The sequence below is a fragment of the Pan paniscus genome, chromosome 15 (assembly GCF_029289425.2).
Source record: "Pan paniscus chromosome 15, NHGRI_mPanPan1-v2.0_pri, whole genome shotgun sequence".
In the NCBI taxonomy this organism is placed as follows: domain Eukaryota; kingdom Metazoa; phylum Chordata; class Mammalia; order Primates; family Hominidae; genus Pan; species Pan paniscus.
The window spans coordinates 60,605,102-60,619,765 of record NC_073264.2 but is presented as its reverse complement, the minus strand read 5'-3'; the positions used below and the strand labels follow the sequence as shown (position 1 = coordinate 60,619,765).

At 40.9% G+C, this 14,664-nt stretch overlaps 2 protein-coding genes across 6 annotated transcripts in view; one reads left to right on the top strand and one right to left on the bottom strand.

The window, feature by feature from the left end:
• JKAMP (JNK1/MAPK8 associated membrane protein) overlaps positions 1–3,195 on the bottom strand; it is a 20,718-nt gene extending 17,523 nt beyond the window's left edge. The window contains exons 1-3 of one of the 5 annotated variants that reach the window (XM_008957001.5): positions 2,564–2,582; positions 2,039–2,165; positions 350–441 (exon numbers count right to left, since the gene is read on the bottom strand). In XM_008957001.5, the coding sequence (XP_008955249.1) occupies positions 350–441; positions 2,039–2,084 (138 nt within the window). In that variant the 5' untranslated portion in view covers positions 2,085–2,165; positions 2,564–2,582. Of the gene's footprint in view, positions 1–349; positions 442–2,038 lie in introns of all 5 variants that reach the window. The other 4 variants (XM_003831646.5, XM_003831647.5, XM_055097649.2 and 1 more) reach the window with 4 other exon arrangements.
• On the top strand, positions 2,708–14,664 carry L3HYPDH (trans-L-3-hydroxyproline dehydratase). The gene is made up of 5 exons (XM_003831650.7): positions 2,708–3,349; positions 7,806–7,975; positions 11,046–11,168; positions 11,254–11,391; positions 14,165–14,664. The coding sequence occupies exons 1-5, from the start codon at positions 2,842–2,844 to the stop codon at positions 14,288–14,290; spliced, it is 1,065 nt and encodes a 354-aa protein (XP_003831698.1). The 5' UTR covers positions 2,708–2,841; the 3' UTR covers positions 14,291–14,664.

The window sequence follows — 14,664 nt, the reverse complement described above, 5'->3', positions numbered from 1 at the left end:
TTGGCTCACTGCAACCTCCACCTCCTAGGTTCAAGCAATTCTCCTGTCTCAGCCTCCCAAGTAGCTGGGACTACAGGCGCACACAACTATGCCCAGCTAATTTTTTTCTATTTTTAGCAGAGATGGGGTTTCACCATATTGGTCAGGCTGGTCTCGAACTCCTGACCTCCAGTGATCTACCCACCTAGGCTTCCCAAAGTGCTGGGATTACAGGCATGAGCCACTGCGCCTGGTCCTCCATATTCTTTTATAAATTAATGAGTATAATAACAAAAAATGTTGTATGTGAAAATATTTCAAAAGCAAATAGATTTTACAAAATGAAATAAGATACAAACATAAGACTTACCCCACATTCTCCATATATTTCAGTTGAGCCATTTTTAAATAATAGGGTCTTCCCACAATAAAGTCCAAGGCATGCTGGTTGAATATCGACAGCTTTTTAAAAACAAATGCCAGTATAGTAACATCTTTTGTGATTATAAAAAAAAATTGCAATAATAGCTGAAGCATTTGGCAAAAATAACAGTTTCAAATTTTTGAGTAATATGTATTAGACAAAAGTCTTGAAGCATTTTTAAATTTACATTTCTCCTTTTACACTGTGACACTGCAGACAGTTATCCTGGAACCTTGCTGTTAATACCGTGCCTTATGATTAAGGTCCTCAACCAGCAGAGCAGGATCTATCCCCAGGACTCAAAGCCTAACCCGGTATGATTAGAGGATACTTCTGAGTTTAACTGATTATAAAGTTCAAATATACATATATTTTTAAATTAGAGCACCAGTAGAGGGTCACCACCTTGTATTTTGCCCAGTCAGGACATTAAGCACCCACATGTAGACACACAATTATCATTATCACCTATGTTCATAACAGAACACATTTTCACATGGGAAAAGCAGAGAGAACATAATTTCATAACAGAGGTATGCAAATTACCTTTATAAAAAGTTTCCTACATTGTCCTAGCTTTTATCATTTTTGTGGAGGATAAGTGAAAATTTCATCAAGGCTGTCACTGGGCCAATATTTTAGAAACCACTGCATTAAAATTAAGCCCCTGATCTAAAGGCTTAGGGGAAAAGCAGCTATTCCTTACTTAAAAAAACCCCAACAACTAAGAACCTAATACGTTGTCTTTGACCTTATTCACAAGAAATTATGGAAGTTTTCTTCATCAGTGACATCTGATTCCCTTCATTCATTCATTGATTAAAACAAACAAACAGGCTCGGTGAGGTGGCTCACGCCTGTAATCCCAGCACTTTGGGAGGCCGAGGTGGGCAGATCATGAGGTCAGGAGTTCCAGACCAGCCTGGCCAAAATGGTGAAACCCCGTCTCTACTAAAAATACAAAAATTAGCCTGGCGTGGTGGCGCGCGCCTGTAGTCCCAGCTACTGGGGAGGCTGAGGCAGGAGAATCGCTTGAACCCGGGAGGCAGAGGTTGCAGTGAGCCGAGATCGCGCCACTGCACTCCAGCCTGGGCTACAGAAGGAGACTCCGTCTCAAAACAAACTGCGGTCTACATGTGAATTAATTTGAAAAATTATGCATCTTTTTGACTATTCTTGAACAATCATTTCCCAAATTATTCACGAATTCACAATCTAGACTGCCTGGTCTACAGTGCCTTCTCTCCTTTCACATTCAAGCAGACTTTTTACTTCCTTCTCCTTATGCTGCTGAGAGAAAAAGAGAAGCAGCATTGAATAATATTCCTCCAGTTTAATATTTTCGCTTTTAACAAATTTCGGACTTAGCTTTTTAAACCCACTGGCCTCTTTAATGGGCGCTTATTTTTTTTGTAACCAATTGTAATCACAATGTTCTAAATTAATACATGAAAATGAATATTTCAGGTTTTTCAAGAATGCAGAAGTTAAGGAATTGGAAACTTCTGTATGGGCTTTACATCTAGTAGATGCTTAATAAATACACGTGAATATCAATAATCTAAAGTTTCTCAAAATCCAAGGCCTGAAAACCAGTATGATAAACTGAACTGAAATAAACAGCCTATCACTTACTAAGCAAAACCCAGGCTCCAAGCGACTGTTGAATTTCTCCTTTCATTTCCTTTAGCGAACGATGGCTAAAGTTTTAAGATTCCATTTTTTTGCAGCGGTCCTGCCCTTTGTGACGGGCGCTATAAATCTACGTTTGAGGTTGAAGCAGTAGACAAATTATGCAGCAACTTGCTTCTGCTTTACTGTTTTTTCTGCACTATCACCCGCGTTTTCAATTCCGAAGTCAACCCTCAAGCAAGTGTTCCCTCGACATTAAACTAAGGGACTGAAGAGACATTTCGGACCAAACAACAAAGACCTGGCCTTTCGCCGCAGACAGCGCGCCTCCCCTAGTAGCCCGTTGGGGACAGAGACCACCCCAACCCGGCAGGAGTGCGGAGCCCGGCCCGAGGGCGGGCGGGGTCAAGGGGCGAGCCTGCGCCGCCAACCGAAGACCGCCTACAAAGAGCCGAGCCCGAGGCCAGCCGTGTAGGAAAGTAGCCGGGACTACCAGAAACGCTTCCCGGGATCTTGGCGACCACTCACCCATGGGCCGCCTGAAGGTTTTTTTCGAGAAGCACTAGATCAGCGGATCTGGCAGCTGCACCAAACATCCGGGCCACAGCGAGCTCGGCGGCTCCGCCTCCCGGTAACCCGGGCGACCGCTCCGAAGTTCCTCCCTCGCTTCCGGGTTTAGGCTCCGAGACCCCGCCCCCCCGGACGTGGCTGGTTAGCGTCCCGCCCTCCTCCGGCGGAGTCAGTGGGTAGGGGTCGGGCTTGAAGCCATAGCTGCGGGACGGTACTCGTCTCCCCCGACGCAGACCATGGAGAGCGCGCTGGCGGTGCCCCGGCTGCCCCCGCATGATCCAGGGACGCCGGTGCTGTCGGTGGTGGACATGCACACGGGCGGCGAGCCCTTGCGTATCGTGCTGGCGGGGTGTCCGGAGGTGTCTGGGCCCACCCTGCTGGCCAAGCGGCGCTACATGCGCCAGCACCTTGACCACGTGCGGCGACGGCTCATGTTCGAGCCCCGAGGGCACCGGGACATGTACGGGGCGGTCCTAGTCCCGAGCGAGCTGCCGGACGCGCATCTGGGCGTCCTGTTCCTGCACAACGAGGGCTACAGCTCCATGTGCGGCCACGCAGTGCTGGCGCTGGGCCGCTTCGCTTTGGACTTCGGGCTTGTGCCGGCGCCCGCTGCGGGCACCCGCGAGGCCCGCGTCAACATCCACTGCCCCTGCGGGCTGGTGACCGCCTTCGTGGCATGCGAGGACGGCCGCAGCCACGGACCGGTGCGCTTCCACAGCGTCCCGGCCTTCGTGCTGGCCACAGGTAATGGGCGGGACCTTTCCAGCCCAGGGCAGAGCTGCAACCGGGACGCGACTAACTACATTAACGGTTTTTCTGGGCTGGAACTCTGGCAACTAACCTACTCCGCGAACCCTTGCAATTAATAGAAAGGTAAATCACTGCCAACGTGTGTCAGCAGCCTTGCGTATTTGCTTGGTGCGTGTAATTTCGATTTTCCCTGACTCCCATCCGCCTGTGGTTTTGGGAGACCCTTGAGGAGCGAGGAATTGCGTGTTATCCTGACTCAGCGCCTCCCTCTGCACTGGTGAGGCATTCCTAGAGATTTCACCGGTGGATAAAGCAAGGTACGGTGGGGTCAAGGAAAGAGCGAAGAACAGCCAATGTACCAGGGTTCCAGGCTGGCTGAGAATATGCTTGGTAGACACAGAATCACACTTAATAAGTTACTAAACCTGGTCTCCTTTCCTCACCTCCCCCACTTCTTTGAAGAATTAAATGAGAATGAATGAACAAAGCAGTTTATAAATCATTAAGATACGAATGTTCCTTTTCTTTAAGAACAGGAACACACATTGCCTGGTTTCAAATCCTGATAACCCCCTAAAGCTGTGCAACCTTAGGCAAATTACTTAATCTCTCTGTGCCTGTGTTTCTTCTTTTCCCTCATAGAGTTTTTTTGTTAGGATTAAATGAGAGTATGCAAGATACTGTATTCCTGGAGATAGATTGCAAGGTTTATATGATCGCTAAAGTTCCCTAGGCCTATTGAGCCATTAAAAGGTTTTGCTGGATTCTCTAGTACAGATCCTTGTACAGCTTATCATGTAAAGCAGGGCATCTCTATAACCATAACCCTTACAGGAGGGATGACCTGGCAAACTGGCATCTGGTTTCTCATCAGACTACTACCTCCCAGGAGCTGAATTCTATCAGTAAGAATGCTTTAGTCATTGTGACTGGAAGTGAGCCAGGAGCCAGTTTACCGGGAATAGAGTTATCCTTTTCTTAAAAATCTTCAAGCCATGCAAATCATCTGTTAGAAAGTTGGACCTTGATTCCCCCTGAAGAACTAGGTTTCAGATTAGCCTGATTATGAATGATAAGTGATAGAACAGGCACTTTTAGAGCAACCTTAGGCAGCTGAAATCCACGAGTTAACGAAGAATGCCTCTGGAGAAATTGATGCCATTTTCCCAGAGAATGGTGTCACTTCCAGATTGGGAGGCCACTTGAGGGAGACAGAATTTATGTTTACGATTCCATTTTTAAAACCTCAACAGTTTAACTAGCGTGGCTACCAGAATTCCCCCTAGGCAACTCCAGCAGCAGAGTAGAAACACTCTAGACTTCTGTAGGAAATGGCAGCTGGCAGCAGGAACACAAACTACATCTCATTTCTGGGTCAGTTAGGGCAGGGTCAGTCAACCACTTGACCTCAGTAGTTCCTCTCAGTAGTTCCTGAGAGCATCACTGTATGACAGTACAATGATTAGTGGGCATTAATGGTCACTGAGTTAAGAAAATGAAATGCTATATTCTCTACTTTGAAAAATGCATACAAGGCAGACATAGTGTTCAAGGTCACTGCCCCACCTCTCCCCATCTCAGTGACCTTGTGCTAGAGAGTCCATGCCTCAGTATCACAGTCTGCAAAATGAGGATGACAACAGTACCCACCTCAGAGGGTTGCTGAGTTCATCTCCACCCCACCAGGCTAAAATGCAAACTCCTTCTTGTTCACAGTATTCTAAGTGCCTAGAAGAGTAGTCAGTCAATGAATGTTTGTTGAATGAGTAACTAAATAAATGAAATTTGGAGAAGAATATGCTGATTGACAAATGTAAACATCTGGTCCTCTTGAGAAACCTATTGCCACTGGAAATTAAAGTTTTGGCTTTCGAGTCCCTAATCTGTGCCAGGAACTCCCCATACGTGGAATTTTCAAAACAACTCTTTTAGGAGAAATAGCAGTTACAGTTTGCACAAGACACCAAAGCCACACTAATGGCAGAACTAGGGTTGGAACCCTGGCCTATCATATTGCTTCCCTCTCATCCTTAAAATTTTTTGTAGTTTAAGGAGATATGTTTCAATTTTCTGCAATAGTGCTTAGTGTATTACACCTCATTCACAGATATAGCGTATTTTAAAATCTGTCTTGTCCAACTAAACTCCAAGAAGGGGAAAAGCCTATGTTTTATTCTTCCTTGTACTTCTCGTATCCTCTACAGTAATCGGCACATAGTAAGTAGGTGCTCACTAAATCTTGAGCAAAGTAAATCAAATTGAAATTTCAGTGATATGCTTGTATAGAAGAAAAGAAAAACCCTTAGATTTTGGATTGTGTTCTGGATAGAGGTTGTATATTTTAGTAGAAAGGCTTTGGGCTTTGGAGTCACCTGGTCCTGTGTTTGACCCCAAGCTCTGCCACTTATTTAGTGGGTAAACCAGGGAATAATGTAAGGATAGTAAGTAAAACAGTACCTACCTCTCAGGGCTGTAGTAATTAAGGCACTAATGTAATGAATTAAGGGGCTAGTGTATGTAAAGACCTGCCACATAGGAAGTACTCATGGGTGAAATAAATATCTTGATTTTTAATGTTAGTAATTTAGTGATTAAAAAATGAAATAGTCACAGGTAATTGGTGGACAAGAGTAACTTTAAAGGAAATTTGGTCCATTTTAAAGAAAAGGAAACTGAAACTCAGTGAGGTGTAGCACCCTACCCAACTGCCCACCCTAAGAAAACCAGACCCAAGATTCTAGAAAGGTTGGGCCAGGGAAATGATTGTAGGCTCAGGGATGACTTCTCCTGAACCAGCTTCCCAATTTCATCCTGGCCTCGGGATTGGTGGCCAATGCCCCATTTAGTTGTTACAATCAAGGGAAGAGGGCAGGCAGACTGAGCCCTGGGACCATCACCTGTGTCTCCTGGTAAGTGCTGATCTTCACCCTCACTTTAGCTTTCCACCTTCCAGCAGTCCCTCATTTCTATCAACTTGCCCATTCTCTTTTCATTAAACTTGCTTTTCATGTTGCGCCAGCATCAAGATAAAGACACAGCATGTTTTACTCTTTTGATTATAAACTTGCTCTGTTTTAACACATCATGGGTTAAAAGGGCTTCTGTGGACTAGTGTGGACTAATAGCATACTGATAGCCTTCTGTGGACTGATAGCATACTGGTATCTTTGTATGACCTTGTATGAAAACTCAGGAACACAAGATATATTTTCTTTCCCAAAACTTAATTTCTGAAATTGAAACTCTACTCTGTCCTTTTGGTTCACTTAGCCTCATCACTCCATGTGTTGTCCCCTTTCCTGATATGTGTGAGCAAAGGTTTCTTAAAAGTGCTGTGGCCTTGGAGAGGATGGCACTTCAGTCCTCAGCTTACACAGTTAACCAGCAAAGTGGAGCAGGAGCATTGGCTGCCCCACCCTGCCTGGTCCTTGCCCTCTGCACTGCCTCCCGGTCCTCTGTTTCTTCACGTCCTGCTCCTGTGGTGCCCTGGGGGAAGTTAACACACGTCCTCTCTGCACTAAGGACCTTCAGCCTCCACTCTTCTCAAGGGAGAAAAAATTTATCTCTAGGAGAAATATTTCTCCCTTCAGGACACTAATTTGCCAACAGATGTCTTTCCCTTGAGAGCTTAGGCTTCCCTAAAATAAAAACATGAAAGACAAGCTTTCTCCCCTGCCATAGGCTTCCCTGAAAGGCAGTGATCACCAAGCTAGCTTAAATTAGGGAAGAGGAAAATTTGAGAAGGGGCGAAATAAACATCACCCAGCCCCCTTTCTTTGGAAATACAGATTCAAGATTTCAAACTACTGACCTTCAGGTGAAACTTTGGGGATGTTGAGACTTAAAATGCTCAAATAAAAACCCTGGTGCAAAATGATGCTGTAGCAGTCAATGATTCTACAATGGCATTTTTCTGTGTTTGCCTACAGGATACTTTAAGGAGATGAAAACATGTAGATAAGTGTATATAATTTATATAGAAAAATCTTTTATTAAAATTTATGTTTTGACATTACGGCTGAAGAAAATTGATTTGTAAATAGGATCCAAGACCCTCACTATTTTAAACCATCTCTCACAGTACAAGTGGGGAATAGACATTTTCCTTCTTAGTGTTCACAGGGATGCCCTTGGGTTTCCCTCTCTCGGCCTCAGGGGTGTTTCCTAGAAAAGATCCTCAGGGAAGTTAATGAATATGTCTGTATGAGTTAGGGAAAGCATGGCATTAGTTTATAACTTCTGCAATCATCAAGTTAAAAATAGAATGATGCATCTAGCTGTTATTCACTCGATGCTTATTCATTTAAAAAACGGATTTTTACTTCATTATTTTTATGATAGGAAAAGAACATCCCTCTTGAAAAATAAACATATTAAAAATCCTTTGAATTTTATTGCTAAAATACTTATTAACAAACACGTCTTCTTTCCAAACACATCTTTTTTTTAGATCTCATGGTGGATGTTCCTGGACATGGAAAGGTGATGGTGGACATTGCATATGGCGGTGCATTTTATGCATTTGTTACTGCTGAAAAGTTAGGACTAGACATTTGTTCTGCAAAGACCAGGGACCTTGTGGATGCAGCGAGTGCAGTGACAGAGGCAGTGAAAGCTCAGGTCAGTAATACTCTGCCTTCATAACCAATTCCTTTCTCTGTGGCATGGAGGAAATATACATTATTATGTCTATAAAGAAAATTAAATGATGTTTAAATTATTAATAGTACTAAGAATAGGGTACTTATTAAAATCTTAGGCTCTAGAGCAAGCTTGTCCCACCCGTGGCCTGTGAGCCACATGCAGCCCAGGATGGCTTTGAATGTGGCCCAACACAAATTTTGTAAACTTTCTTAAAACATTATGAGTTTTTTTGCAATTTTTTTTTAGCTCATCAGCTCTCGTTAGTGTTAGTGTATCTTATGTGTGGCCCAAGACAATTCTTCTCCCAGTGTGGCCCAGAGAAGCCAAAAGATTGGACATCCCTGCTCTAGAGCAAAACTATCTATGAGTTCTAGCTTTACCACTGGTAACGTATATAACCTTGGGCAAGTTACGTAACCTCCATATGCCTCAGTTTTCCTGTCTGCAAAATGGAAATTAAAAAATACCTGCTTTGTAGGGTTGTGAGAATGAAATAAGTCAATACATGTAAAGGACTTAGAGTAGTGTCTGGCCAATAGTAAATGTTCAGTAAATGATAATATTGTTTTTTTTGAGACAGGGTCTTGCTTTGTCACCCAGGCTGTAGTGCAGTGGTGTGATCATAGCTTACTGTAACTTCAAATTCCCAGGCTCAAAATGATGCTTCTGCCTCAGCCTCCAGAGTAACTGGGACCACAGGCATGCCCCATCACACCCAGCTAAATCTGTGTTTGTGTGAGTGTGTGTGTGTGTTTATATAGAGACAGGATGTCACTATGTTGCCCAGGATGGCCTCAAACTCCTGGCCTCAAGTGATTCTCCCAGCTCGGCCTCCCAAAGTGTTGGGATTACAGGTGTGAGCCACCACACCTAGCAGTTACTAAATTTAATAATACATACATACTAATATAGTTTATAGTTCCTTAAATGTGTAGAAATATATTTATAGAATTCTGCAAATTTTAAATGCATGTGTGTGGTCATTCTGTTAAACTTGAAAATAATAAATGTAAAATATAGTGTACAGAATAGATTTAAGCCTTTTTCTTATTTCATAGAGAACATTAATTCCTATTATTTTTTTCCTACATTGCTAAGAAGTTACTCAAATAACTACTTAAATAACTCTAGTTTTTACTTGGGAAAGCTATTTTCATAAAATCAGTTTAGATAATAATTCTAGGATATTCTTTCACTTCTAGCACGAGTGAAGCACATTTTACCTTGAAATTGGGACCTATAAATAAAACACATGTACAGTATTTGAATGTTTAGTACGTGAGAATTTAGTATGTGAGAATTTATTAGTAGTAAAAAGTAACTTGTGTAAGATAGTGTCTAATGTACTAATAATTATCATTTTCTGAAGCTTTATTTTAAAATAATTTATAACTTAAATAAAATGAGAATATACACTGTATGTAAGATAGTGTCTAATGTACTAATAATTATCATTTTCTGAAGCTTTATTTTAAAATAATTTATAACTTAAATAAAATGAGAATATACACTGTATCAGTATTCTAAATTATTTTTCTGGTACTGCCAGTACCAATATGTGCAATTATATTATGATAGCAACTTTTGAAGCTCTGAATTTACATCAGTTTTCTGTTCCATTAAGCAGGACAGCTAATAGTCTGAGTTAACAATTTGGCACAAAATAATTTCTCCTAATTTTTCATGAATTCAAGAGAAAAAGTCATGGATATCTTAATAAAAGGTGTAATTTTGTACTTCTCATTTGAGTTTGAACTCAACAAGATGGCAAGGGGTGGACTTTGAGGGAGGAAGGATTCTGAGAAAAATGAGGACAAGTTCTGTTATTGATGTATCAGACAGTGCAATTAATTACTCTGTGAACTGTTGACCATTCACACTGCTGAAGCAGATTTAGGAAAAGGCCATGGGGATGGAGAGTTAAAGTTAATATAAATTCATCTTAATTCATTCACTCTTTTAACAAACATTTACCACAAACATACTGTATATATGTTAGACATTCTGCTAGATCCTGGAGACTCGAAGAAAGAACAAACCCCACCTTCGAGGAGCTAGCTCCAGTTGGGGAAGCGAGCATACCTGTGAACAGTGTTATGTTGGAATGTGCTGTAGTGGAGGTGGGGCGTATCACTTTAAGAGGATGGAGAACAAAGATTCAATCTGCAGGCCGCTTTAACTTGGTTTCAGATGGACTCTTTGGATGTTAAGAACCCAAAGCTGTTCCATTGCTTTAAATGACATGTAACTGGAAGTAGAAAGTACTAATTACAAGCATATACAAGGGAAGTCAGATTATAGCAATCTCAGTCATACTGTAAATGTTTGCAGAAATCCAGGAAAAGTTAAAGAACTAGACTTCCAAGAACAAGTAGCTTTGCACATTTGGGCCTGAATCTACCATTGAGTGACTTAGCTACCCTGCCAGTGCCTGCTTCTTTGTGTGCATATCTGCTGCTTTTTGATGAATCAACTGACTTCATCGTCTACAATAAATCTTTTTTTCATCCAATTGTTTCTCTTGCCTAATAGTTTCTGCATTCTTACAGAATGTTATATCCTCTCACAGCCTTTGTCTCTATCATTGGTGTTAACTTCAGCTCTAGATACTCAGAGCCTGATTTTCCCACATTATCCTCCTTAAGCTCCTGAGAATAAGACTATGATTGCCTTAGCTCATCCTGTTTGAGCAGCAATCGCCAGCCTGTGGATGGACCATCCTGGGGTCAGTGCTGCAAAGACTATGTGTATTTGGGGTGGGAGGGGTGTATAAAATAGGACTGCTTTTTTAGCAAAGGCTATATGCAGGACAGCTTCCTTAGAAGGGACTGGAAGTATGATAAGAATTATAAATTGCAGTAAAACTGTGTTTCTTCATCTAGACAAAGACATAATTTCTAGCAATTAGTATACGTTGCCCAAAAAGGTATTTTAAAAATGATAAGGATTAAAAAGTTACGTCTAAGAATGACCCATCTGCATTATTTATAAATTTGAATCAAAATATTTATTTTGCATGTGGTTGATCTTTTTTTGTTACTTGCAGTTTAAAATTAATCATCCTGATAGCGAAGACCTTGCCTTTTTATATGGAACTATATTAACAGATGGAAAAGATGCTTATACCAAGGAACCAACCACCAACATTTGTGTTTTTGCAGATGAACAGGTATTAAAACTGTAATGTTTAGGGACAAAAGCCAGGTAATATGGAACACACTATGAACATTCTGTCTTCATTTATTCTGAAACAGGTTGACAGAAGTCCCACTGGCTCAGGAGTGACAGCCCGAATTGCCTTACAGTATCACAAAGGGCTTCTGGAACTGAACCAGACGAGAGCCTTCAAAAGCAGTGCAACTGGCTCAGTATTCACAGGGAAAGCTGTGAGGGTAAGTGGCACCCTTAGCTTCTTATTTATAAGTGTGTCACTCATGAGACTGGAGAGGCCTAAGTTGGGTGTTTGATAAATTTCTTCACTCAGCTCTCAGAAGAGAATTTTAAAGCAGGCCTGTAAAAACTTCTTTTCAACTAGGACATTGGTTATCCAGTGTGGTCTTGGGGCCCCAGCGGGCCCGTAAGGTCCTTTCCATGGGTTCAGAGGGTCAAAATTATGTTCATAGTAATGACATTATTTGCTTTTCACTCTCATTCTCTCAAGAGTGTACAGTGGAGTTCTTCAGAGGCTACGATGTGATGTATGATAACCCAACCAATTGAATGCAGAAGCTAGATATGAGAACCTAGTTGTCTTCTATTAAGCCAGACATGAAAGAGGTTTGCAAAAATATCAAACAATGCCACTTTTCTCACAATTTTTTTTTTGTTTTGGCAAACAGTTATTTTCACAAAAATGTGTTATTCATATGTTAATGTATAATGGGTTATTTTTAAAATGAAGTAATGAACAGATATATCCAATTCCTAATACAGTAAATATTGATAGATATAACTTATATAAAGAAAAACTCTTTGGGGTCCTCAAATCTTAAGGTATAAAAGGGTCCTGAGACCAAAAGGTTTGAGAACCATTAGGATTTGGGTGTTTTGTTTGTTTGTTTGTTTTATTTTATAATAGTGTTTTATTTGATATAATAGGATGTGAAAGCCCTCAAAAGTTGTGGAACATCAAATTTTTGTAATGGAATAAAATTTTAAATGTGCTAACAGCTAAGTAATGAATCTTATCTCAGTAGTAAATGAAATCTACTACAGAATGATTGATCTACATTCAGTAAATTATTCTACTCATAAAGAGTCCTTTAACATAGCAAACAATCTATCCTAATATAACTGTTTTTAAGATTTGGTGTTTCTGAATATTAGAGTTTCCTTAAGGATCTCTACATCATATAGTGATCTGAAACATGTGAAACCATTTATGTTGTATGCAAAAATTCGGAACACACTGTCTTCGAAATCTGAAATGGAACATAAAAATAATAACATACATTTATTGGATACTTCACTGTGCATCAGTTTCCAAGCTAAGCACTTGATACATGCCATCTCATTTAATCCCCACAAGAATCCTACAAGGTCAGTACTGTACTGTTATTATCGTTTTTCAATAGATGATAAAACGGAGAATTGCAGAAGTTAGGTAATTTACCAGAGGTTAGTTAGTGAGTAGCAGATCCAGGTCATGAAGGTGGGTCTCTCTGAACAGACCACATGCTGTTAAGCATTATATTATATTGCTGTCAGACAAAGCAAAAGGTCAGTGAGGCTTTATATTATAGGAGCTGTTATGAGAAGAATCTGGGACTGCAGTGTCCCCCCAAATAGAGAGGGAGCCGAGAGACCAAAGAATGACTCAGACAAGTCCAGGTTGGCAAGTAGATGCATTTATTAGAACTTCCATATAAGGCACTCCTGGGAAGCAGCTGAACAACTGCGGAGACCCATCCTGCCTCCTGACTCTAAGCTGCTTTTAAGCTAATTTTCTGGCTCTTTGCCTACTGTGTATGTGTGATAGGACTGTTTTCCTTGGTATGTTCCCAGATATTCTCTGGGATATTTGGGTTCTCAGGGATACCTGCTTCTTGGCTGGGCACCATGCCCTTGGCTTACCCCCCAGCCTTCAGGGTTCAAGCAGTGGACATACACCCTTACATAACCTGGTGAAGGACCTGTCATACTACAGCAGCTTTATAAAAAGATATAAAAAGATAAAGTATTGTACCCTAACAATATTTGACATTTTACCTTTAGCTTCAGTTATTATTCTTTTAAAAATTAGAACATAAAAAGATATGCTGAAGTTAATGTTTCCAGTTACTTGTTTTATAGTTATTGATCATGCTTGCCAGAACGTCTTCACTTGCATCATGCTCTCTCCCTGTCTGTGTGGGCCCGTCCAGGCTCCCTGATGGTACCTTCTCAGTTTCTTCCCCTGCCGCAGCTTCCTTTCCCTGTCCTTCCATTTAGATGTTACTGTCACTTCATCCTCACCTTGCTTCTCATCTCTTCTACAGTTTGATGCTGCTGGGCAATTTCATCCACTTCCTAGGCTTCAGTTCTCAACCATCTACTGATGATGACTCCCAAATGTTTATCCCTGCCCTGCCTACCTACCCTGTATGTCTTTCTGAATATAACGCTCTTAATCCCAACTGTTTATTATACTCATCTCTAAATGACTGTCCAGAGGTGTCTCAAACTCACCTTGTTAAAAAGCTCTTCCTTTCTCAAATGTGCTCTTCCTTTCTCTCCCCGTTGTGGTTAATGGCATCACTAGCATCATTTCCAAGCTAGAAACTATGGTTATAATTAACTTATTGCTAGTCCTCAATTCCCACATGCATTGATCAAGAGGCCTATCAGTTCTACCTCCAAACTATCTCTATGTTAGTATATATTCCCCTTCTCCATCTTCACTGAAAACTCCCATAGTGACTCTGGAATCAATCATTCAGTGAATTGAGGTTATCTCTTAACATGTTTCTGGGTCTCTAGTCTCTCTCTTCTCCAGTTTGATCCCCACTTTACAGCTACAGTTATCTAAAACACAAGTCTGACCATGTCACTCTCCTTAAAAACCTTCCCTGGCCCGTAGGATTAACCCTTGGCCTTTCCTTCACATGATAAAAGTCAAGAGTACAGTTTTCAAGCCAGATATAATACGAGTGCAATATTTTGATAGTATACTCTATCTTTTTCCAGGAAGCGAAATGTGGTGATTTTAAAGCTGTTATAGTGGAAGTATCAGGACAAGCCCATTACACGGGTACAGCAAGCTTTATAGTAGAAGATGACGACCCACTGAGGGATGGATTTCTTCTCAAGTGACTTCTTCCATGATTTCAAGGGCTTTCTTTTTAAAGTAATCATTATCCTTAAGGACTGTTTTCTCTAAATTATATGAAAACAAATAAATTATACATATAAACTAACTTTCATTCTTTCTAAAATACTACCCTGTGGCTAAATATAAAGTCATTATACCTCGTATTTGCAACTGTATTTGTATAAATATCACTTATGTCTAGCATACAAAATGCCAGAAATTCAGAGTCTTTTTCTAGTGATTAACATATCAGGTAAAATTAAAACAGTAGTTACTTTTAAAATATTGCTCTATAGTAATTACTATTAATATCATATTTTGTATTAAAGGCTGTTCGAATAATATGTGGAATTTAACAGTGAACTTTACAAGCTCA

Bases quoted from the DNA above. Each gene is read 5' to 3' on its own strand.
- L3HYPDH (XM_003831650.7), top strand. From the start codon at position 2,842: ATGGAGAGCGCGCTGGCGGTGCCCCGGCTGCCCCCGCATGATCCAGGG. The intron at 3,350-7,805 runs GTAATGGGCGGG...TCTTTTTTTTAG, and splicing joins GGCCTTCGTGCTGGCCACAG to ATCTCATGGTGGATGTTCCT. The intron at 7,976-11,045 runs GTCAGTAATACT...TGTTACTTGCAG, and splicing joins CAGAGGCAGTGAAAGCTCAG to TTTAAAATTAATCATCCTGA.